Consider the following 22,727-nt stretch of genomic DNA (forward strand, 5'->3'; position numbering starts at 1 on the left):
TTCAGAGATTTCTTCTCCGTATCGACTTTAAGGTGTCTGAAAGGCTGTGAAGCAAAAACTCCTAAAAGTCATCCAGCTTCACGGAAGACCTAAAATCATTAAATTAAGTGTGGAAAACGGAAGGAAACGTTTACACGCCGGGGAGTTCCCCTTCTCGCCGACAGAGGGAGACAAACAATGCGGAGTAGACGCAGAGCTGGTGAGTCATACAGGGAGGCTGTTCCGTCCACCCGGCGCACCAGAGAACCGGGCCTGGGAGGAAACGTTCTTGGCCCGGTTTCAGCACCAGAGAAACTATAGGGAAGATTTAAATCCGTCTGATGGCAGGAGGGAGATTCTGGACAAGCCAGGGCAAAGAATTTGGGTTCCGGATGCGTTTGGGTGTCGGTACTCAGCCGACAGCTCACTTCCTGGTACATCGTGTTTGGATCTGTCATCACATCATTAATTCTTTCCACTGCGTGTTTTCTCGCCTTATTAATATGTATAATGCGCTGCATTCATGAATCCCTTGAGCCTTCAGAGATGAATGTCGCTATCCATGGTGCTGATCTGCTTTCGTGGCAGTTTTGTGGATATATTTAATAAAATCTACATATTTTTTTTCTTTTCATTCAGTTCTAATCACATTTTGATACACTTCCTTTCACCATTTGATCTAAAAGGTTTCTACTCGATTTCTAATATTTCTTACACCAGTGAAACTTTCTTGAGTGCTAATGATCCTTTTTCAAGACACAACATTGAGTTTGAATAGGATGCATTTAATTAAAATGCACACCAGTTGTCCAATAAAACTTTCTAGGTTACACAGTATTTACAGTGTTGTTCAGGTACAACTGGACCAGCATCACCAACCAGGTCAGTCACTGCTTTAGAAAGAAATTACATTTCTCCAAGGTGAACAACAGAACGAGGCTGTCGTGCGTTCCTCTCTTAAAAAATCTGAGTGAAAGATTCTTTCGAATATTGCACTTTGAAAAGATCCTCTATAAATCTAATCCATTTCCGATTGATTGAAAATAACAAAACTAAACAGCCAACATTGCAGACTCTGTGCTGTGACAGAGGCTGAGGTTTCATCCTGTCAGGGTGTTTCTATAGTATCAGACTTAAAGATGTGAAGCAGTTCTCAGGAACATTAGACAACTGAATAAGTAGTTAAATGACTTACAGGAAAGATCGGCATTTAAATTTACACACTAAATGTTTGAGTTTTTAAAGAAAAATACAGATGTACTTCAAACAACGTAATATACTTTCCAATTGAAAGATAATTATGATTAAATTTCCTTTTTCCAAGCTTTGGACATTTTTCTTGCCATCACCCTCATCTCTAACCTCTCCAACATCTAAATATTACATCCAGTCAGGTGAAATGTGTTAGTAGAAAATATCTAATAACACTTTAAACGTAAATATGCAACGAATATGAATGAATCCTCTGCTTGACTGCCTTTTTTTTTTTTTTTTTTTTTTTGCCTACAGACAAGGGAGAGGGGATAGCACCTCCCTCGTCCTATCTGCTGGAGAAAGAGAGAGGGGGGGCAGAGAGACTGAGATTGCGTGTGCATGCTCCTCCGTGTGTGCGTGAGTGTGTGTGAGAGTGTGAGTGTGTCGGCGGTGCTGGGACTCGGACGACATGAGCTCTACATGAGTCGTGTAAAAAATTGCTTTAAGACGCTCTCGGCGTTTGCGTTTGACCCCTCCGAACCGAGGACGAGCCTGAAGCGGAGCCGTGCGCATTAAAGATCCATCACGACCAGGTATGGGAGCCGCTCGCTCTTCACCGCCTCTTTTTTTTTTTTCTTTTTTTTTTTTACGCGCAAATATTAGATGTTGGTATTTGGTGGCTGTTTGTGCTTTTCCGCTTGCTGTTTGTGCGCACCAGGATTCCCGCGGCTCTCCTCCGATGTTTTCACGCCGTCGTTTTTTTTTGTTTTGTTTTGTTTTTTTCAGTCTCCTCCACATCGACGTCCTATCACGAGTCCCGATTCCGTTCGGAAATCTCGATCGTGTTCATTCTATAGCCGCCGCCGCTGCCCATATGCCCGTACAGCCATATTGGAGGGGAGAGGAGTGGTGGTGGTGAGGGTTAGAAACGACACACTGGTCAGGATTATTTCATGGCTTTGAGAAGTAAAGTGAAGCAGAGGATGGGGGTGATGGAGGGCGGGGGGGAGGGAGTTCTGCGACTTCCAAATGATGCACCGCTGCGAGATGGCGATCCTCTGGTATTTATGAATGAACCGAGCAGAGTAGGGTGGTCTGTAATGGCGTTGCGCACCAATCTGCGGACTGACGGCAAGCCCTCTTCTGCCACCCTTTCCTGTCTACAGCCCCGCAGAAAGATGCACGACGACTTGCACGACTATACACTAAATATGACACTGACGTGACGCATAAAGTCGTCCTTTGGTGTGTGTGTGTGTGTGTGTGTGTGTGTGTGTGTGTGTGTGTGTGTGTGTGTGTGTGTGTGTGTGTGTGTGCGTGTGTGTGGCAAATGTCACGGTTAATCCTCCATCTGGATCTGGGCTTTTTAGAGTGTCTCCTCCTCCGACAGTCGATGCGCTGTTTGTTTTCAGTGCAGCGACTGAAGAGGAGAGCCGTCCGGACATGTAGAATGAAATTATGAATCATTTAGTCCTCCCCGCCTCCCTTCTCTCTCTTTTTTTATGTGTGCGCATATATGTGACTCTATTTTCCGGAAAGGGACGCCAGACGTGTGGAACCATACATGAAGAGGAGACTCATGGCAGTAAATCCCGGGAGTGAAGCTTTGTAGAGTGTGATGGAGGAGAGAGCACAGTGCGGAGATGCAGACGTGTCGGAGGATAAGTGATGGGACAGTGTTTTAGGTCTGCGTGTGTGGAATAGTCACGGCGTGTGTGGGTGTGTGTGTGTGTGTGTGTGTGTGTGTGTGTGTGTGAGTGTGGAATAGTCACGGTACAGTTGCATAACAACATACACCTCTACTGCTGAGGCCGGATGAAGAAATGACTCAGTACATGGTAACAGCAGATGATGCTGCTGAAGACGGGATTTGGTTCTGGGCTGATTTTAGATGATGATTATGATGTTATTTGGTTCTTTTCTACAATATAAACACTGATATAAGGTGGTACATACTGTCACATACTGTGGTGCTTTATCCTTTGAACTTTTATTTATGTATTTATTTTTTGCATAATCAAGAATTTGTGTTTTATAAATTTTATTTCAGGAATGTCCAAAATGTGACCCGTTGAACAATTTTGGGAGGCTTCCGACTGGGAATTGGTGCAAATTTGGCCCTCCAGTGGACACGCTTGTAACTTTTTAGCATGAGAATTACAATGACATATATATATACATTGATTTAAGATTTTCTAGACCAAATAAGCTGAAACAAATTAACCCCAAATTTGGAAACTGTTCACCTTTTGTTAAGAAATGCCTCTTTGTTTCATTACAAAAATATTGTAGTTGAATTTATTGCTGAGCAGATAAGAAGAAAATTAACAATACTGTTTAGTTTTTTTTAAGTTGTAAAAACATTGTAGTTAGGTTCTGGAAATATCATGCAAAAGAATCACAGACGCTAATTCACCCTTCAGGGATCTGTTGACTGGGCAAGAGTTAGCCGCACTACAATAGGAACAGTTTGGCATAACCACAAACGTACCAAGACACGGCTGTCCACCTAAATGGACAAAGAGAGCGTTAATCTGGGAAGCAGACAGGAGGTTCCCACGGTAACTCTGGAGAAGCCAGAAAAGGTCATCGAGTCAGTTGAGGACGCTAAAAATCTGCAAATAAAAAATTTGTGTGTAGGGGGAGAAGGAGCTATGGTAATGGGAGCAGAGGTTAAGTTTTCAGCCCAGCTGCTATGTGGAGGGGTGAACGGCACATATTCCCATCCCTTAAAAATAGTGGCGGCAGCATCATGCTGTGGGTATGCATCTTTTTTGGTCAGAGTTGATGTGGTGGGATGGAGGTAAACGCAGGACAATCCTGGAAGAAAACCTGTTAGAAGGTGAAAATAACCTGAAAATATCTGAGAGTTTAGATGCACAAATATGGTGGATACAAAAGATATAATAAAACAATAAGATCTAATAAAAGATGGCTCTACAAAGACACAGATGAAGGGGAGCTTTAAACTTTTTGTGAAGTGCACAAAATGTAAAAACTGCGCATCATTTTTCTTCATTTGACAGCTAGAATGAACTATTTCTGTTTACTTGTCGCTTGCAAGCTAAATTAAATATATTAAAGTTTGTGTACCGTGATTCTGCCAGATAAAGACTGAGACACATGAGAGTCCAGTTCCTGGATATCTGATGCAAAAAAAAAAAATCCTTTCCTTTCTAAGGTAAAAGGAAAATATCCACAACTCGCCTTAGAAGTATGTTTCTGTTCATCCAAAATAAAGGAACTGGTCTCTCACATGTCGTGTTTTGTCAGCGGATTGACACGAGCCGCTGTTGAAATTGTCTCAAACTGTAAATCTGACCCTTTAAAATGCTACAGCCGTTGTCGCTTTATACTTTAAACTTCAAGTTGTTCATGATAATACTACAAATAATAACAATTTCAAACATATATCCATGTTCTTAGTTGTCCTGAGGGACCAGAGGAAGTGAAGTTCTACCGTCCCCATCCATCCAGCCTGCAAAAATACTGTAGAAAATATCAACAGCAAAGTTTCATACTGATGGCATCAGTTTATTTTAAACACTCATATGGTTTTCCTTCCACATGATTTTATGACACCATCGTCTGATTTTCTGATCCACCGCTTGTGAAATATAAGTATTTTAAACGTCTTAATAAAAAAAATAGCTGTACTAACCAGTTTGTATTTGGACTGGGAGATGTGGGGTCACCTTTTCCTGACCTTATTCAACCTTACAGAGATCAGCTGGCTTTCTGTCATCCACTGATCTTTGTCTTGCAGAACCATAGGATCAATTCTGACTTTCAAACCTGCTCTTCATCCGTCACTCCAGGGGTGTTTCCCAAGCACCACCAGCAGCGTTGTTTGTGCCCGAGCCTCAGGAGTACGCAGTCTTGGACTTGCACAGAGAAATGATGCAAAACAACACAGACCTCTGTCTGTGAGCGTCCCAGACGGCAGGCTGAGGGATTAGCAGGGTCATATGGAGAGAGCAGCAGGAGCAGCCCGGGGATCCCGAGGTACCACTAATACTCCAAACTAATACACGCTCTGACACCAACTACTGCCGCACAGAACCAGCATGACTCAGGTTACAGCATTCCAGGTGTCAATCTGTCAAACGTTTCCTGGTAAAGTTTTACACAGACGGGCCCGTATGCCTCCAGTTTTATTCAGAACGAAGCAAGTCAGAGCGGAAATCTGATAGATAAGGTGAAAAGTGCATGTATTTTCAGTTTTCAGCTGAAAATTGACACAAACAGCCATCCAGCGCACATTAAGAGAGGGAAACCTGACACCTTCTGAGATGCTGTAGCGCGTTACCGGTCAAAGCTTCGATAGTCAGTCAGTTAAAACTGATTTTGTCAGTAATAACGTGACTTTTACTGATTGTTTCCGTGTCAGAAAGTTTTGGATCCAGATGGCCCATGACCCAAAGACTGTTGGCAACTTAATTCCTGGGAATTGGGTCAACTCCAAGCTGTGCAGCGTAGGTTAAGCTCAGTAATTAGCTCCTAAGCCAACAGTGCCTGAGTGTCTTATATTGTGAGGCGGATATGCTCCGAGAAAATGTCAGACTTTACAGTGGATAGACACGGATGAAAGCCAGGGTCTTGCTCATAATTTTCATCTGGCTTCACATCAGTTGAGTCATTTCGGTAATGCAGTGCAGTGCTGTTATGTAATGCAGGGAGTAACTCGGTGTTTAACGTAGAACGGAACAGAAATATTGTTTTATTGTCCCACATTTGTAGGTTTACACGAGAATAATACTGTCATAAAACACAGCGCACTCCAGTGAAAAGAAATGTGAGATTTGAGTTTATTTAAAAACGTACTTAGATAGACTATTTACAAAAAGTGACCATAAAAACAGCACAGCAGCAGAGATGTGCAGATACCAGCACAAGTGTTAATCAGAACGAGTAAAACGGTGCTAATATCACTTATTCCTGTAAACACTTATCATGTTTCTTGGGAGCAGTGATGATTATAGAGTGTTGTGGAAAGGGCTGTTCAATGCATGCAGCGGTTGAAATGCTACACTTTCAATGGCATTTAACATAAGTGTACTTATAACTATGCTATAAATGCGCTTTGACAAGGTCTATATGTGGAAGAACTTATTGGCTGCGCTTTGCTTGTCTAGGCGGAGTGTTGGTGGCTGAAAACGGTAAGACTGGTGCAGAAGCCAGATGGCACAACAACCAGGGTGCCATTTTAACAGGGGATGGCAGGAGTGCTACATAACTTATATATCTGGACTCTCGAATGAGTTTTTGCTTGTTTATCTGCGTGCGAGAGGGAATGGATGCCCCCTGGTGGTGGGCAAAGTGCAAGCACCATAAGAAAATGAGGCCGCTCGTTGTTTCTGGTTGATGATGGCGAGTTTGGCATCTGATCAGAGCTTCCTGTTTGTAGCCAAACTAGCAAATAATTTCCTTATCCTGGAAAACAGACTGAGTGTTCAGTACACAACAGCTTCGATGGTTTTCATTCTTGTCTATTTAAAAATAGAGGTTTTTAAGAAACTGTGCTTGTATTTGTCCTGTCTAGAAAGTTTATTGTAAATAATATTGACAGAAATGTCTTTCTTAAAAACAACAACTATTAGAATTAATGGTTAGAAAAAACCTAAAAAAGCAAATTGTCATTACAGTTACACCAGGCCTCTGTGTGACCATGTTATAAAGTCAGTAAAATAAGCCAGAAATAATAAAGGACATGTAGATTATCTACTCAAATGTAATGTTTTTTGGTAGGGGGCCAACGGAGTGTCTTGCCCGAGGCGCGATTCATGCCGGTGCCGCCACTGTCTGAAACCTTTCTGCTTGTATTAAGGCTCAGTTTACATGCATTTGAATGGCCTGAGGCACTTTCAGTTTTGAGAAACGTTCTATAATTTCCTCAGAAAGAAAGACGACAGTCATGGCTGTCCAAAGTAGCTCCAAATAAAAAAAACTAAAAATAAATCCCCTTTTTATATATGCAGACAAAACAGAAAATGGAGAGAAACGTCTATTGTTGTTGCAGGAAACATTAAAAAATATATATTTTCACCTGTATAAGCCTAATTTTGAAAGTCAATACAAATGATAAGCGAGCGAGAGCAGTGAGGCACGACTGCGACTAAAATCAAAATTTATTTTATGAATTGAATCTCCAGACACTGTTCAAACCAAATCAAAAAAAAGGCCTGAGTCTTTAAATTACCACGCTAAAAAATGCTGATTGCAATCGAATGCACTCATGCACACAGAGACACACACACACACACCCACACGCACACACACACACCAGAAGAGGACCTAATGTTTCAACTGATAATCCGCTGATCCTGTAAAACACTCATTCCCAAATAGCCTTGTATCCACAGCATTCCAGTATGAACACCCTGATTAAAACCCTTTCACCGACAGAAACCGTGGGACCGCTTTGTGGGTGTCTATTTAATCACGCTCTTGATCTGTTGAATGGCATTGTCTTTGATGTTGGTTAATGCGCCTCTTTCATGCGGCGGTGGAAGTGGCTCTTCTGAGGCAAGTTATGTGCATATTTTTTTGCCAAAGGTGACATTTCTTTGCGCTCTCTGTGGAGTAAATCAGAGAAGCCTGCACTGCCTCTGCAGTGAAGAGGGACCTGCTCGCTCTGTGCCAATGTTATCCACTAATGGAGTCTGGCTGCGCTGCCACAGATGCATTTTAAACCGTACCATTAATTCATTAGGGAACTGCAGTCCTCTCGTTTCAAATAAAACAAGAGGAGAGGAGGCAAAATGCGGCGAGACGGCTCGAGTCGGGGAGGAGCGCCATCAATCTTGGCGGCTCCATGTCAAGGACAAACGATGAACGAGTGGAAGTACAGTATGTGTGTCACCCGCGAGGGCGCACCTGTCTGTGTGTGTGCAGCTATGGCTGCTGACGGAAGAGAAGAGAGGCGGCTAATTTTAGCTCAGGTGAGAGAGGAGGCTAGGGGAGCGGAGGATGGTTTTGATGAGCTGAAGCTGAAGTCTAGGGCTCAAAATAAAACGGAGAGGCAGGACGACGGACCGCCGGGGCCTGGAGAAGCACGCTACATCGATTAAAACCATGGGGGCCCGAGTCCATTGATCCAACAGCATGGAGAGCAGAGAGAGGGAGGAGAGCAAAGGATGGAAAAAGCAAGAGGATGCTCAGGTAGCAGGAGAAAGACAAAGATGCAAAGGAACATGTGAACATTTTTGAGATCCCCAGTTAGGCGAGGCGAGGCGTTCAAGTAAAAAATAACTCAGAAAGGCTTTATCAGAAAGCAAAGACACTATAATAAAAACAAGAATGGCATTTGAAAGTAACAGAATTTAAGCATCAGATAAAATGAAAATTTAAATGAAAATACTCTCAAATTTTTTACATTTTTTTTTCATTACATTGTGATTTTTAGAAGTCTAAAAACCAGGATGCTATCAGCTCTATTGCTATTAGTAGCAATAGAGCAATTGATAGCTCTATTGATAGCTCTATTGATAGCTCTATTGAGCAGCAACAAGGCAATTCAAAATGTTTTACATGGTGTGGTAGCATAGGGGATAACGTGACCCGTGTTTGGAGGCCTTGAGTCCTGGACGCGGCCGTCGCGGGTTCGGCTCCCGGACCCGGCGATGCTTGCCGCATGTCTTCCCCCCTCTCCTTCCTTTCATATAAGGGACACTAGAGCCTACAAAAGACCCCCTGGAGGAAAAAAAATAAAAATAAATGCTTTACATGAGTTAGACGGAAATATAACAAAACAACAAACCAAAGGAAAGAGAAAAAGCAGAAAAAAGGAAACGAAAAGTAAAACCCCATGTTTAAGAACAAGTAATTTATAAACTAGTAGGAGTTTCTCTGGATTCTAAGTTTGTTCTAAGGTGAGAACTGGTTTACCTGTTCATGACAAGAGACAACACACAGTCACATCTTAACCCAGTTAAGGCAACATGCAGTTTTTAGGGTGGTGATGAAAAGCAAAGATAGATTTATCAACAAAAGTTGATTTGACTTTTAGTGTTTTCTCCAAAGTTCCCTTCAATTTTAAGCTCTTTAAAATAGTCGTGTCCCGGTGGACTGGGAGTCTACATCAATATTTCTTAACTAACAGTACTCTAAGCCTTAAAAGTTTCCTTTTGAGGAAGTCGTTCAAGTTTATTAGTGCTATTTCACTTTTATTAAACCTGAAAATACAGCATTAGAAAATCCAGCAAAATCATAAAAAATGCACACATTCTGAAGAGCGTGGCAAAGACGAAGATGGTCCTAATTTATTACATTCTTTTGAATTTCCTGTCTCTTTATTTTATGAAAAATGTGAATCAGTTTGTCCCAGAACTGGTGTACAGGATGCCAAATACTACTGCTGTGTCACACACTTCCTCAAAAATCATTTATCTTAATTCAGCCGCAAATAATAAATCTTTTTTTTTAAATGTAGGCAGATTTGAATCTGTTTTGAGACGGATTATTGTAATTATTTTATTACATTTTAGTTTATAAAATATTCAGTGAGACAGATCAACTTTGATCTCTCCCAGCAAAGACAGGCACCAGACTTTGATGCATAAAATAATTTAATGTAGCAAAAAGTCAGTCATATATTCATTTTTCATAATGCTCAGACTCGTCCTCCTTTGTGTGTGTGTGTGTGTGTGTGTGTGTGTGTGCCCCTGTTTGACATAAAGCAGAGCAGATCTAGCAGCTCGGAGCGTGATACTTTAGTCTGACTGAAGGCCTCGTCGAATCCAAGAGTTTGAGGGAACACGCAGATGATCATCGTTCCTGGCAGCGTTGCCTGTTTACTCAGATTTGCGTCAGAGCAATGCTGCAGACAACTAAACGGCATCAGGCAGCACACACTCCCATTAGCGCGGCCATAAAGACAATCTGCCGAGATTTAAAGGAGAAACGCTTTGATCGACCAGAAGCCCAGGAAGGTTAAGGATTAGTCAGAACTGATTCTGGCAGGAGATTCAATCAAAACAAGTTTTTATCACCAACTCAGGAAACAAGACTTTTTATTTGTGACCAGAGAACAGTTTCTGCGCTGCAGCCATATATGTGGAGGCCACAGGCTCTCCTGTAAATTAATCTGTGCTTAAGTTTTCAGCGAAGCTGTCACACCGCCCGTATCCAAAGAGAGAGGGAGTCTGTTTAAAGCTCTGGAGGCGCCTGCAGATTCTCCACTTATTTTGAGTTCCTTTTACTGATATCATTTAGAATCCAGCAATCCAATTGCGGATGCCCTGCACATCAATTGTTGGTTCCCGCGGTATGAGCATGACAGAAATCCACTTATTTCATATTATATTGATGCCACTTTGCAGTTTTATTACAGCAGAAGGTAGCAGAGCCGCATAATCACATCCTAGGGAGTTTCTTATTACGAGACCTTAAGGCGAGCGTTGAACTGCGGAAGATAAACGATGGCACATTCAGGCGGAGCCGCACAACAAATACAAGGACTCACAAAGATCGCCACAGACTGCGTGTGAGGAGATGGTTCATGAGGAGCAGGTTAAACTTGCAGTGCAGCTGGTGTCATTTCACAGCTTTTTTTTTTTTTTTAAACCTGAAATCTCTCTTACTGGATGAGGAAGTTTGTTTATTTCTTGACTCGCAACATATTTTTGCACTGATAATAATCACTGGCTAAACAACGAACTAAAGCGACACTAACAGTATGTCACCAGCAGGTAAACAGCGTCGCTTCATAAAACTTGTCGGTCGGCAGATTGCTTCACTGGTTAGTTATTTGTATGCTTTCCTTGTTGTTGATTACTTTTATTATAGTCTATATAGTTGGTTACTTATTTGCTTTAGTTGATCACTTTTCTGCTTGGCTAGTTGCTTGTTTCTTTGTTTACACTCCTGCTGGCTTTTCTTTTTAGAGGGCTGCTTGCTTTGTCTGTTGCTTACTTTTGGTTTCCTGCTTGTTTCATTGTTTGGGTAATTTCCATCAACCAATCAGATTGATTGATTGGATGGTTAGTTATTTCGTCTGTAGGCTGCTTGTTCGATTGGCTGCTTTTTTCTTTCGTAGATTGGTTGGTTGAAATGACTTGGTTTGGTTTGGTTTACTGGTTGGTTGCTTGGTGTGACTTTGGTGGAAGTTCAAGAATCACACCTTTCAGGATGAGTATTTTCCTTTATTATTCTTTACTGATGCGTATTTACGAGTCTGTCTGTGCTCCACAAGTTACTCGATCAATTATTGAGTTAGGTAAGTCTACAAACAAAAGTACACAAAATCTGCACTTAAGAAAAATGACAGAACTGCGAATGTTGGACAAGATTCTCTGAAGGATATTGAAGAAGTGACTTTGAACTTTGAGCAAAATGTAGAAAATTAAAAATTATTATTGTAAATTTCCCTATATAGGTATAGGGAATTATGTAATTCGCTATAAGCTTCTTTTTGGAAAGCATATTCCAGGAATATTTGTTTTATCTGTAGGTCCACTATTTGCTGACTATATATTTTGTCCCAGACAGGAAATGAAAAAAAAAAAATCTATCTGGTGTTTGAGTTTGGTTTCATAGATATTTTTAAGTACTACAGTTGAGGTTAAAAAGATAAAAAGCTGCTAACAACATTAATAAGTTTGTCAGAAATAAATAAGTTTCAAGTAAGATTCTCTTCCATCCGCCTCATTACATTGTCTTTCTCTCCCTTTGCTTCCATCCTTGCCGTTTCAGGTGCAGCACTGTCTTAAGCCTGCAGAGGCAGAATGCCGGAGCAGAGCAACGACTACCGTGTGGTGGTGTTCGGCGCCGGAGGCGTGGGGAAGAGCTCCCTGGTCCTGCGCTTTGTTAAGGGCACGTTCAGGGACACCTACATCCCCACGGTGGAGGACACCTACCGGCAAGTGATCAGCTGCGATAAAAGCGTGTGCACCCTGCAGATCACAGACACCACGGGCAGCCACCAGTTCCCGGCCATGCAGCGCCTCTCCATCTCCAAGGGCCACGCCTTCATCCTGGTCTACTCCATCACAAGCAAGCAGTCTCTGGAGGAGCTGAAACCCATTTATCAACAGGTGTGTGTCTGTGTATGAGTGTCTATATATATATATATATATATATATATATACAACAACAAGGAATGACTCTAAATCTGAAGTTATTATGAGATTGATTGAGATGTGTTTTGGTTAATATTGTGTGAATGACACTCTGTGACTTCACTAGCTTTCCAAGACAAGGCAATTGTGGAAGAAAACTTGTCAGAGAGCAACAATGGAGGTGTTTAGATGGACACATGATCATGATTTAGAATGGTCCAGTTCAAGTCCAGAAGTTCTCTGTTCATTGTGACCAAGTTTGAGCCGTGTAAAAAATGCAGAATGGGTAAAGTTTGCATCCTGTGAATGTGCAAAGCTGGCAGAGGCGTACTTCAGAAGACAGGCAGACGTAACTATAAATACAGAAAACTCGTTTCAAATTTTATTATGTAAAAAAAAAAAAAGGAATTTGAAAGCAAATATGTACTGTTATTCCATGAAAGCCCAACAAAATGCACTTGTGGCAAACAACGCCTGGAAATTCAAAACAGGAACCTTCCATGCTCACTTTTCTTCTCTTCTGCAGATTCTGGCCATAAAAAGCAATGTCGAGGCCATCCCCATCATGCTGGTGGGAAACAAGAGCGATGAAACCCATCGTGAGGTGGAGACCAAGGACGGGGAGGACCAGGCCAACCGCTGGAAGTGCGCCTTCATGGAGACGTCGGCCAAGACCAACCACAACGTCACGGAGCTCTTCCAGGAGCTGCTCAACCTGGACAAGAAGAGGAACATGAGCCTGAACATCGACGGCAAGCACTCCGGGAAGCAGTCCCGCGCAGAGAGACTGAAGGGCAAATGCAGCGTGATGTAGATCGAGAAAGAGGAGAGGAGACGGCAGGAGAGGAGAAGAGAGGAAAGAGGGAAGAGAGGGAGATATGCTGATCGGGAGAGATAAATGAGAAGGACAGGACAAAGGAGAGACTCTCTGTCTATCCAATCAAAGCAAAAATGTTGCGATGGCAATGGGAATCTTATTATCCACATCCCCCATTTGTTTGAGTTGGGATTTCAGAACCACAGCAGCGCACCGGAAAGAAGCAGCTCTTCAGAAGGGTTTGTCCAAGTGGGTGGAGGAGAGATGGTGGCGCAGCGTCCAGGAACCGTGGAGAAGAAGACGAGCGAGGAATGGAACCGTGGAGGCTGCGGAGATTTGCGTGCATAGAAACATCGGAGCCATCGTCGAAGTAGAAAAAAGTCCCCGATGAGTTCAAATCATTTATCTTTTCATCTGGCCTCTTCATGTGTGCTTCTCCATCTCCCACTATCCCAACATCTTTAGAAATAACCGGTTTTTACTTTCTTCAAGATCAGTCATCTGCTGAAATCGGTCCATCATGCTAATAACTGCGGGAATCACACATCTGAGACTGCCAGCATGAGCAGCACTCAGCAGGACATACAGGCAGGTCCCAGAGCCACAGCACTGGACTCCACTGTATATAACCACGGGGGGGTGTAAATATCTTCCATCTAGCCTAAACATCTTTAGCCTCAACTAATCACTCAGTCACAGGAGAGGAGCAACTCAAGTCTGACGGCGTAAACGATTCACCTCGTCGTTCCTCCTCGGAGATGGAAAAAAAAGATTAATTTCTCTTCTGGTCTTGTTAAAAAAAAAAAAACACACACACAACTTAGCAACAAAACCTCTGAAAATCATCACCGTAAATGATGAGGTATCTAGCTTGCACACTGATACACGCAACAATCCTTTTAAATCGTTCGTAAAGCGTAGAATAACTGAAGAGGAGGAAGGCGAACCGGAGGACGAAGAAGGAGAAACGAGGTTGCCTTGTTTTCCCAGGATGGATAATCAATGCTGAGATGGAGAGACGAATGGAAGAGGTCAAGAATATCAGCTCGCTTTGACACTTTTCATGTGAAAATTTTTCTTTATGCCTTTTTTTCCTAGTCTGTTTGCTTTGTAATGATCTTTAAGAATCACGCTAGATGGGAAGGAAATCCTTCAATTTAAAACATAGTGAAGGAGAGAGAAAAACAGGAGGCTAAAAGAAAACACGGTTCATTTGGAGAACTGCTAGTCCTGTTTCTATTTTGCTGGTTTGATTATAAGTACACTGCAGACAAATTTGAACCGCTGGTAAAGATACGGTAAAGGACTTGAAGTAAAAGCAGAATTAATGCGTGGGGACTAAGATGTTGTGTCTTCCTGACTTGATTTGACCGAATGTTGTGAATCCTTATCCTTCCAAAAGTCTTGGGAAATCTGATTTTCAGTTTACTAAAAAACAAAATAATTCAAAGAATTCTTAGAGGTTTTGCAGGGAAGAGGAACATCCCACAGGATCACAACTCCTCTGTCATACTGGTCTTCTGTTTCAGGATTGATGAGACATTTTTGTTCATTTTCTCACCTGATCAATGGACCAAATGGTCCAAACACGGTTTTAGTTGCCTCTAAGTGTTCAAGATGTAGTGGAGGTTTGGTGACCTTAAAGTGCCACAGATCCAGTTTATTTTAGAAGATTTTACAGATTCCTCAGTCTGTAGATTTAGAGATGTTGCTATTATCAGCATCATTTGCTAAAATCTTCTCTTACCTTTGAAAGAAACTGGCCTCTGAGACAGGAAGTCGTCGATTGCTAGCTAATTTGACAGAATTTACATTTTTTACCACCTGCACTGTAGTGTAGGTTTGGAACGGCAGAAGCATTGTTCCTTTTAAAGAGTTACCAAAAAAAAAAAAAAAAAAGTTAAGAGAACATTTGTAAAAATCAATTTAATCAGATTAGCTACTGGAATAAGAGATGAATTTATTCTGAGGCTCTTTACATATCTTTACCAGAGATTTGTCTGCCATTTGTGCATCATCAGCTGGAAGCAGGAGATGGGATAAACACACACGCATGTGGGAATCATGCATGCAGTCGTCAGTAGAGAGAAAACATGGATATGGCTCCAATAGTCACTGTTTACTAACTACATGGAGACAAATGGGCTCATTCAGCTTAAATCCCCTCACATTGCACTTTATATCACACACACACACACATTGAATTTCCCATGTTGTACCACCTAATAGCTCCACTGTAAGTCCAAAGTGCATAAGACAGAAATAAACACGCCCTTTTCATGCAGGAGCTCTTAATGTTGTACACAGGACAGCCAAAAGCACAATACTTTTTACCAACATATCTTAATGTGCATTTTTTTTTATTATTTTGTCTTTAAGTGTCTTTTGTCTACTTTGTGTAATGTCATCAATGGTTGCTCTCAGTGCCATTGTCTTATTTCTTCGGTACATTAGCACAACGAAGTCGTGGTTCTGCTGAGCAACAGGGTATCGGCTGGCTGTGTTTGCAGAGCGTAATCTGAGCTGGGTGAGCCACATCAATTGTTCACTTTCTCTCCATTTTCTCAGGTTAGGCTCTTAGCAACAATTAGAGTGGAGGATAATCTGCTTGTGTACTTTTTAAACCCAAAGACAAAGAATACAACCCATTTTAACTGTGTTCACTCCTCTTTGAACAGAAGCAAAACAACAATAACAAAAAAAAAAAGCACAGCAACTGTTCCCCGTCCTTCTCCACCTCTTGTGTTTGTGTGCAGCGTTATCAAAGATCGGGCATTTTAGGGAGGCATTTTACTTGAAGACCTGCTCATTTGAGTGAAATGACCCAAAACGTGCTCCGGATGCGTAGCTATAATAAATACGCATTACCCTAGAGGACTGAAAAGCTTTTCAAGTAAGATGTTACCCGTGTAAAGCAAAGCTTTAACACTGTCTGTCTGGAAGGAGACTCATTGTAAGCAGGAAGTGTGGTTACTGTAGTTGCTATGTACTGTAATTTTCCATCCAATAATATTGCTCATCATATCATCTCGCTATTGATGCATCAGCTCTCCAGATTTATCAGTTAGATCCAAATGTGAATATGTAACTAAAGATTTCACTTCATAGCTATTACTACTTATTATTATTATTATTATTTTATTTTTTCTGAATGTATTTGTTGTTATTGCTGTGTTGTACTTTGCACTAATGTGAGGTCCTCTGAAACTCCACAATTACCTTTTAAACGTACCCTTTACATGTTAGAGGCCAGGGATGCTTTATTGATTTTTTTTTTTTTTTAAACACATAAATATTTAAATTTATATCTAAAAAACTCATTTGATTTAAATTACGTTTTTAATATTTTAATTTTGACAGATGGGGTGCAGCCGACAGGGCATGTGGTCATCTAAATATATATATATATAAAACCAGAATAAACAAAAAGACCTGCAGTGATTTCTCAGGCCCACCTCCGGCGGCTGATCTAATCTAAACACGTTGCATAAAAAAAATAAAAAAAAAATAAATCAGCTCGACACGCCTGGTGGCTTTACGCAAATGCCAGATTGCGTGCGCATGTTTGTGCAATCTGCTGTTCTGCTGACGTTAACAGGAGACTGGCATTGTACTCGTCCCCGCATGGAATATGATACAGCGGGGAAGGAGAGGGGAACAATGAGGCAGCATGTGAGAGCTGGATGGACCGCAAAACAGGGGAGCAAAGGGAGGCAGCCTATAAATAGACACGGCGTGGAAATCTGAAATTCAGCTGTGCTCTCCGTGGGTTTATTTGAACTCCCGCGTGTGGAAAAGCAAACAAAAGAGGCGTTCGCGTGGAGCATCTGTGGACGGAACGAGTTAAAGAATCAGCCTCCGGTCCAATCAGGGCTTCCCTCATCTCGTTTATCCGTTCATATGTCTGTGTGCAGCAGTGAAAAGCATCCGAGTGTGTGCCCTAGTCACATTTTTCTGTTGCATGTGCACACTTTGGCCTGCATGAGTTGTTCATGTGCACACCCGAGTGTTGTGATTGCTGTTCTAACTGATGTCGTGTTAGGCTTAGCTTTCCGCCTGTTGGTTCTGCATGGGATGTCCGGTGCAACACAGGTTCGCTCACACGGACACACGACAGCCAAACGGGAAGTTTAGTCCTGGTTCAAAACGTCGTCTCCCCTCGGTAGGAATAATCTTTGGAAATAAAAGCAAGCAAACCAGTTTTGTATCGTTGTTATAATTTATGCCACTGTTCTGGCATCCAAAGGGCTTAAATTGGACTTATTGGACCTGCACATTTAAATCAGTTTCAGCAAAAGGCTTGGAAAATGGCAAAAAAAAAAAAAACTTGAGTAACAAGGATAGGTATTAGCTAATATAACATCTAAAACTATCTTACACAATAGGATGGGATTTGAGATGTTTTTTAAAATGAGTTAAAACTGTCAAGAAAATGTAAAAATAAAGGAAGATCAGTAAAACAGTCAAGGAGTCTAGAAAGAGAGATCCTCCTTAGTTACATCCTAACAGTTAGCTAAATATTTTTAAAGACAGCAAACTCTGTTTTATGGACCACATTGTAGTTCTTATTGAAAGCAAGGCTGAAGTTTGTTCATATAAGATGAGTTTCGAGAAATAAAATAAAAACCCAACTACAGGAAAGCATAGTGGAGGTTCTATCAGGCTACAAGATATTTGAAAAGTGATTGAATTAACTCCGATCTATTTGTTGTAGTTTCACAATAAAAACAAAGACATAAAACAGAAAAAAAGGAAGAGCATTCATGTCGGATCTTCAGTAGATTTGTGTGAAAAACTATAAATTACAAAAACCCACGCAGAATCGATCAAGTGTTATAAATTTGGTGTAGCAGTGTGGTGGATTTGACTTGGATATTGTGAGACCAATGTGAAAATATTAATAGGGAGGGTTAGATAAGAATCCTGCAATGTTCAGAGTCCTTCGTCTGCACTTTTTCTGAAATGGATCTCGGACAAAAGGTGGGGAACAATCCAGTGGCATCCTCAGCTCCCCTCACTATTCTCTGCAGGACCCTCATTTTAACCTAATTTTTAAAACTATTTTTAATGTTTTATACCTCTGTTCTAACATGCAAAGTCTTAAATTTCCCCTTAGATCAAATTGTCTATAAAAGCAGAACAAGATTTCTATTACGATAACAGATTTGTTTCACTAAAACAATGTTTTACAATTTGAAACGCAGTGGAAATTGTAACATACTGTGGAATGATTTGGCATTTAAAAATAGGTGAAGGGCGTTATTAATTCATTGTCTTGCTCTCTGACTAAAAATTTGAATCTGAATCAGATTATAGTGAAACAATCTTACTTTATAACGTCATAGATGGCTTCAGTTCAACATGCTCCTCTTTTTCCTAGACGTTCAGCAGGGACAGTCTAATAATCTTCTCAGTTCCTCTCACTGTTTTCTGCAGGGCCCTGCTTGTTGCCATCTTGCAGACAGGAGTGCGACGCTAAAATGGTTCCTGGCAAAACACCATAACCCTCAGCTCTGTGTGTGTTTGTGTGACCTGCAGTCAGAAAATTAGAAACGTCTCAAACAGAAAAATGATTCAGAACTCAAAATGTTTGAAGAGAATGCAATTTAATTGCTCGACGAGCCAAAGATGATGACAAACATTCCCCTCCAGCAAAGCTCAAATCTGAAATATGTAAATATGTTAAATGCACTTTGAAAAAGTGCTACAAACCCACAAACAGAGCAAAAGAAATAGCACAATCCTTAGTTTGAATGAAGTTAACCTTTTTACTAAAACATACTAAAGATACAAAACTGGTTCGTTTACAGAGAGATTATGTTTAAACTTTTGACCAGGATTTAAAAACACACACTTTCACACTGCTGGAAACATTTTTTCCACTTATTTTCTTTTGCATTATTTCCTCGCTTTGCCCAACATGCCCAGTTCATAAAAACCTGCCCTGCTGAAACCGGAACTCGTCTCACGCTCGTTCCACTCGTTTTGTGCGTTTGTGATAAAAACTGACCCTGCTCAAATCGGATTGTAGATAGCTGTAAATAATGTCAAAACAGTATAATATCTCTAAGACGGGACAGGAAAATTATGTGATTTTTGTTTGGATCGGGATGTAGAGCCACATGACTCTTCTTTTTGCTGTCCAGTCATGGATTTAATGTTCCTGCTAGGCAATTCTTTAAAAAGAAAAAATTTACAGACACATAAAATGTTCAACGTGGATGAGGAGATTACATATAGCAGCTAATAGTGATAGATCTCATGAAATTAAAGAAAAAAATTACGCAATCTTGTGAAGTTTATTTCGTGGTTCTGATTAAATTAAATTTAGTACATTAAACTCGTAATATTATATACATTCTCATGTTTTTTAGTAACAATTTAAGCTTTGTCATTAGTGGCAAACAGATATTCGTGTAAGAATAGTTAGTGAATCACATGTCACAGGGTGTTTTCTGCTCCTGAAAGGTTTAAAAATGTTCGCATGTGGTCTCCTAAAGCAGCGCGGAAATGTTTGATTGTGGTAAAAAACGGTTCATTGGGTCCCCTCTCTTCCAAGAACAGCCCGTTTCTAGCCCTGTTCAGCCTGGTTTCAGACTACAAACCACAGAGATAAAAATAAAAAGAAGAAGAAGTACGTCCACTGACCCCTGCTGTCCTCTCCATGACCTTATCGGATCAGGTCGGATCCTCGCGGGCTGCTTTGGGCGGGGCACGCCGACGTTGCGGATCAGGTGGTTTGTTAGCATCCTGTTGCTCTTCGTTCCTGCATGGTCCCTATCGGTGTTCCAGCCAGCATGAGAACAAAGACACAAACTGTGAAAAACATCTTTGTAATTTTAGCAAAAAATAAAAAGAATATTTTATCAGCAATTTTGGGTTTAATTTACGCAAATTGTTCCTTTCTTTTTAGCACTTTTTTGCTTTTGTAATGATTTTTTTCCTTTTCTGTTTTTGGAACTTCTTTTCATGCAGAGATTTTTAATGTATAGATATTTATTCTAGCAATAGTCTTCCTATTACGATATACTGTGCTGATGCATCCTCTGAATAATGGAAACTAGCATATATAAATAATTATATAAATAAATATAAATATATATATATATACACAGATGACAATAATCCAATCTGCAAAATGAATTTCATAATAAAATTTGAACTGAGCAGTGTATACTGTTATTATTTTTATTTATATACATATATATATATATTCAATGCCTTGCGGTTTAAACCTCGATCTATTTTATTGGATTTTTGTTTGGAGGTGGGGGGGAGACAGATCAACACATTGATCCGTCAGTGAAAAATAAAATTGTATACCCAAGAACCCAGAAATAAAATCAAACATCTGCCTTTTAAAGTCATCTGTGCAGCAAATGAAGCCCAGTTGTCTTTTATACAGCTGTTCTGTGAAGGCATCAGATGTTTATTAGATAATATTAGAGAACAAACCGCAAACACAGAGACCAAGAAACACAGTGGACAGGTCAGGGGAAAAACTGCAGAAGTTTAGATAAGGATTAGGGTTTGAATAAAAGTCAGATAAACGTCTTTCCATTTGCTAAACATGGTAACACTATGACCCCAACCTACTAAGTCAAGGCGAACAAATCTCCAAAGACGCTGCCAAGAGGCCTGTGGTAACTCTGGAGGAGCTGCAGAGATCTGCTGCTCAGGTCGGAGACTCTATATCTATAACCTGTGCATTGCAAGCAATTCTGGCAACATTCTAGCAATATGGAAAAGTTCCTAAACAAGTCAACTGTTGAGGAACGTCAAGCGAAGCTGAACTTCCAGTTTGCTACCAGCCATGCAGGAAACATAGTACATATATGGAAGAAGTTGACGTGTCCAGATGAGATCAAAACTTTGTGTCCTATAAAGATCCAGTTATCTGACAGCTCAGGAGGCAACCAGCCGCTCTGCACAGCTCAACCTACTTCGCCTATATTCTGTTTTACTTTCTGCAAAGCTTTACTTTGACACGCCACAATTTCATCTTTTCTAAATTTATTTTATTGTGCTTTTGATTTCTTAATTTATTTAGGCGTTTTAATTTACGTTTTTTTTTTTTTTTACTTGCGTGTTAACATTTTAACTAGCATAAATTTGATGTAAGCTCTCATTTAAGCAGAACTATAAGGGTTATTTATTATGAAAAACTGCCAGGATGATTCTGACACAATTTTGTGAGAACTTCTGTAAAAACTTTACATGTGAGCTTCACAGGTCAAATCTGGGTGAGCTTCAGTGACTTTGCAAAGAGAAAGAAACAGGCTGACAGGCATGACATCTCTAGATTTACACGCAGATGTACCAAACATGGTTCCAGACCCCAGAATGGGTATGAGCGAACGCACTACTTTTCAGATTTGTGTTATTAAATCATGTCACGTTCTGTAGTTTCCAAAGCGGAATTGAAAACCTCGTATGCTTCACATTTCAGCACCACTTGTCCCGTCCTGTAGCGTAAAAATCTCAACAATACACTGCTGTTTGCTCATGGAACATGACGGAGCGTGGAAAACTAGAAGGCGTGTGAATAATCTCACAAGTCCTCGCATGAAGGAGATAACCTCCGTTCACTCCCTGACGCACTGTCAGAAAGTCACACAGAGGTGCCGGCCCCTCGGCCTCCCTGTACCTCATCTACTCACACTTCTCAGCTCTCTGACATCTGCCAGGGGGATGCTGTCCCCAGCACCGTAGCCATGGTGTGACGTTGACATGGACGTGGCCTCAGCCTGTAGTGACTCCGGTGGAGACAGAGATGCCTTTTGACAGCTAGAGGTCTTCAAGCCTTCTTCTTCTTCTGCTGCTGCTGCTTCTGCTGCTGGGGTGTCCAACAAAGACGTTACATCCTCAGGCTAAAATCACAAACCCCCCCTCATTCACGAGCCCCACCTCCCACTTCCGGTTGGACCCTAATTAGCTACTCATCGTCTCCAAACGTGCTGCTGTGGTTGCACACGCACTAAGACACGTGTTTCTCCAATTGGGTCAATGCTGCGCCTGCAAATAATAAATGAATGAATGAATGAATGAATGAATGAATGAATGAATGAATGAATAAATAAAGAAATAAATACGGGGGTTCATGCTACTTCTGTCATGGTGACTCATGGGCTTCCACCGCTCACTTCTTTCTAACCCTGCGTGTCGCTCAAAACAACAAGGGTGGGGTCAGAGGAAGTAAAATGGAAACCAAAGGGGACGACGCATGTTAGCTTAAACTAGTAGCAAAAGGCTGTTTCTGTCTGCCTTTCGGGAACAAGCAAGGAAACAAAAAAATCTGTTTGAAAACAGGATTCAACACATTTAGCCCGCATCCCTGCTCGGCTCAGAGATAGGTTTGTATTCAGCCAACGCTAGCGGGTAGACGCAGCCGCTTGTTTGTCTGTGAGGAGGAGTGGAGCTCTATTAGGTGAGAACAGAGGCTGCGTGAGTGTGTGTGCGTGTGTGTGCAGAACCAATACGCAAGAAACCCTCTCCTCCTCCTCCTTCTCTCCTGAGTCGTGGGAGCTGGAGTTGGTAAATGGCGCCATCGCCTGGTGTAAAATGGCGCTACACTGTAGAGAAATACAGTTGTTTTTACAGTACAAGTAAACCAGGTCCAGATGCACATAGGAGTGGGCGTGGCTAAGATTCTCACCCACTGTCATCGTTTCAGACCCTGA

At 41.2% G+C, this 22,727-nt stretch overlaps 1 protein-coding gene across 2 annotated transcripts; it reads left to right on the top strand.

Annotated features, from left to right (window-relative positions):
- Positions 1–1,457: 1,457 nt before the first annotated feature.
- LOC122846234 (GTP-binding protein Di-Ras1-like) lies at positions 1,458–20,221 on the top strand. 2 transcript variants are annotated; one of them, XM_044143055.1, is made up of 3 exons: positions 1,458–1,766; positions 11,866–12,206; positions 12,757–20,221. In XM_044143055.1, exons 2-3 carry the CDS (start codon positions 11,898–11,900, stop codon positions 13,042–13,044), a joined length of 597 nt encoding a protein of 198 aa, XP_043998990.1. In that variant the 5' UTR covers positions 1,458–1,766; positions 11,866–11,897; the 3' UTR covers positions 13,045–20,221. The 2 variants fall into 2 exon arrangements, with proteins under 2 accessions (XP_043998990.1, XP_043998991.1); XM_044143056.1 differs by lacking the exon at positions 1,458–1,766 and adding an exon at positions 10,853–10,912 and having other exon boundaries at positions 12,757–15,473.
- Positions 20,222–22,727: the final 2,506 nt, after the last annotated feature.

This window comes from Gambusia affinis, linkage group LG16, assembly GCF_019740435.1.
Source record: "Gambusia affinis linkage group LG16, SWU_Gaff_1.0, whole genome shotgun sequence".
NCBI lineage: Eukaryota > Metazoa > Chordata > Actinopteri > Cyprinodontiformes > Poeciliidae > Gambusia > Gambusia affinis.

What these genes read in the sequence shown, in the direction of transcription:
- LOC122846234 (XM_044143055.1), top strand. Translation starts at nt 11,898, where the DNA reads ATGCCGGAGCAGAGCAACGACTACCGTGTGGTGGTGTTCGGCGCCGGA. An exon ending in TGAAACCCATTTATCAACAG is followed by an intron (nt 12,207 to 12,756) that starts GTGTGTGTCTGT and finishes TCTCTTCTGCAG; the next exon opens with ATTCTGGCCATAAAAAGCAA.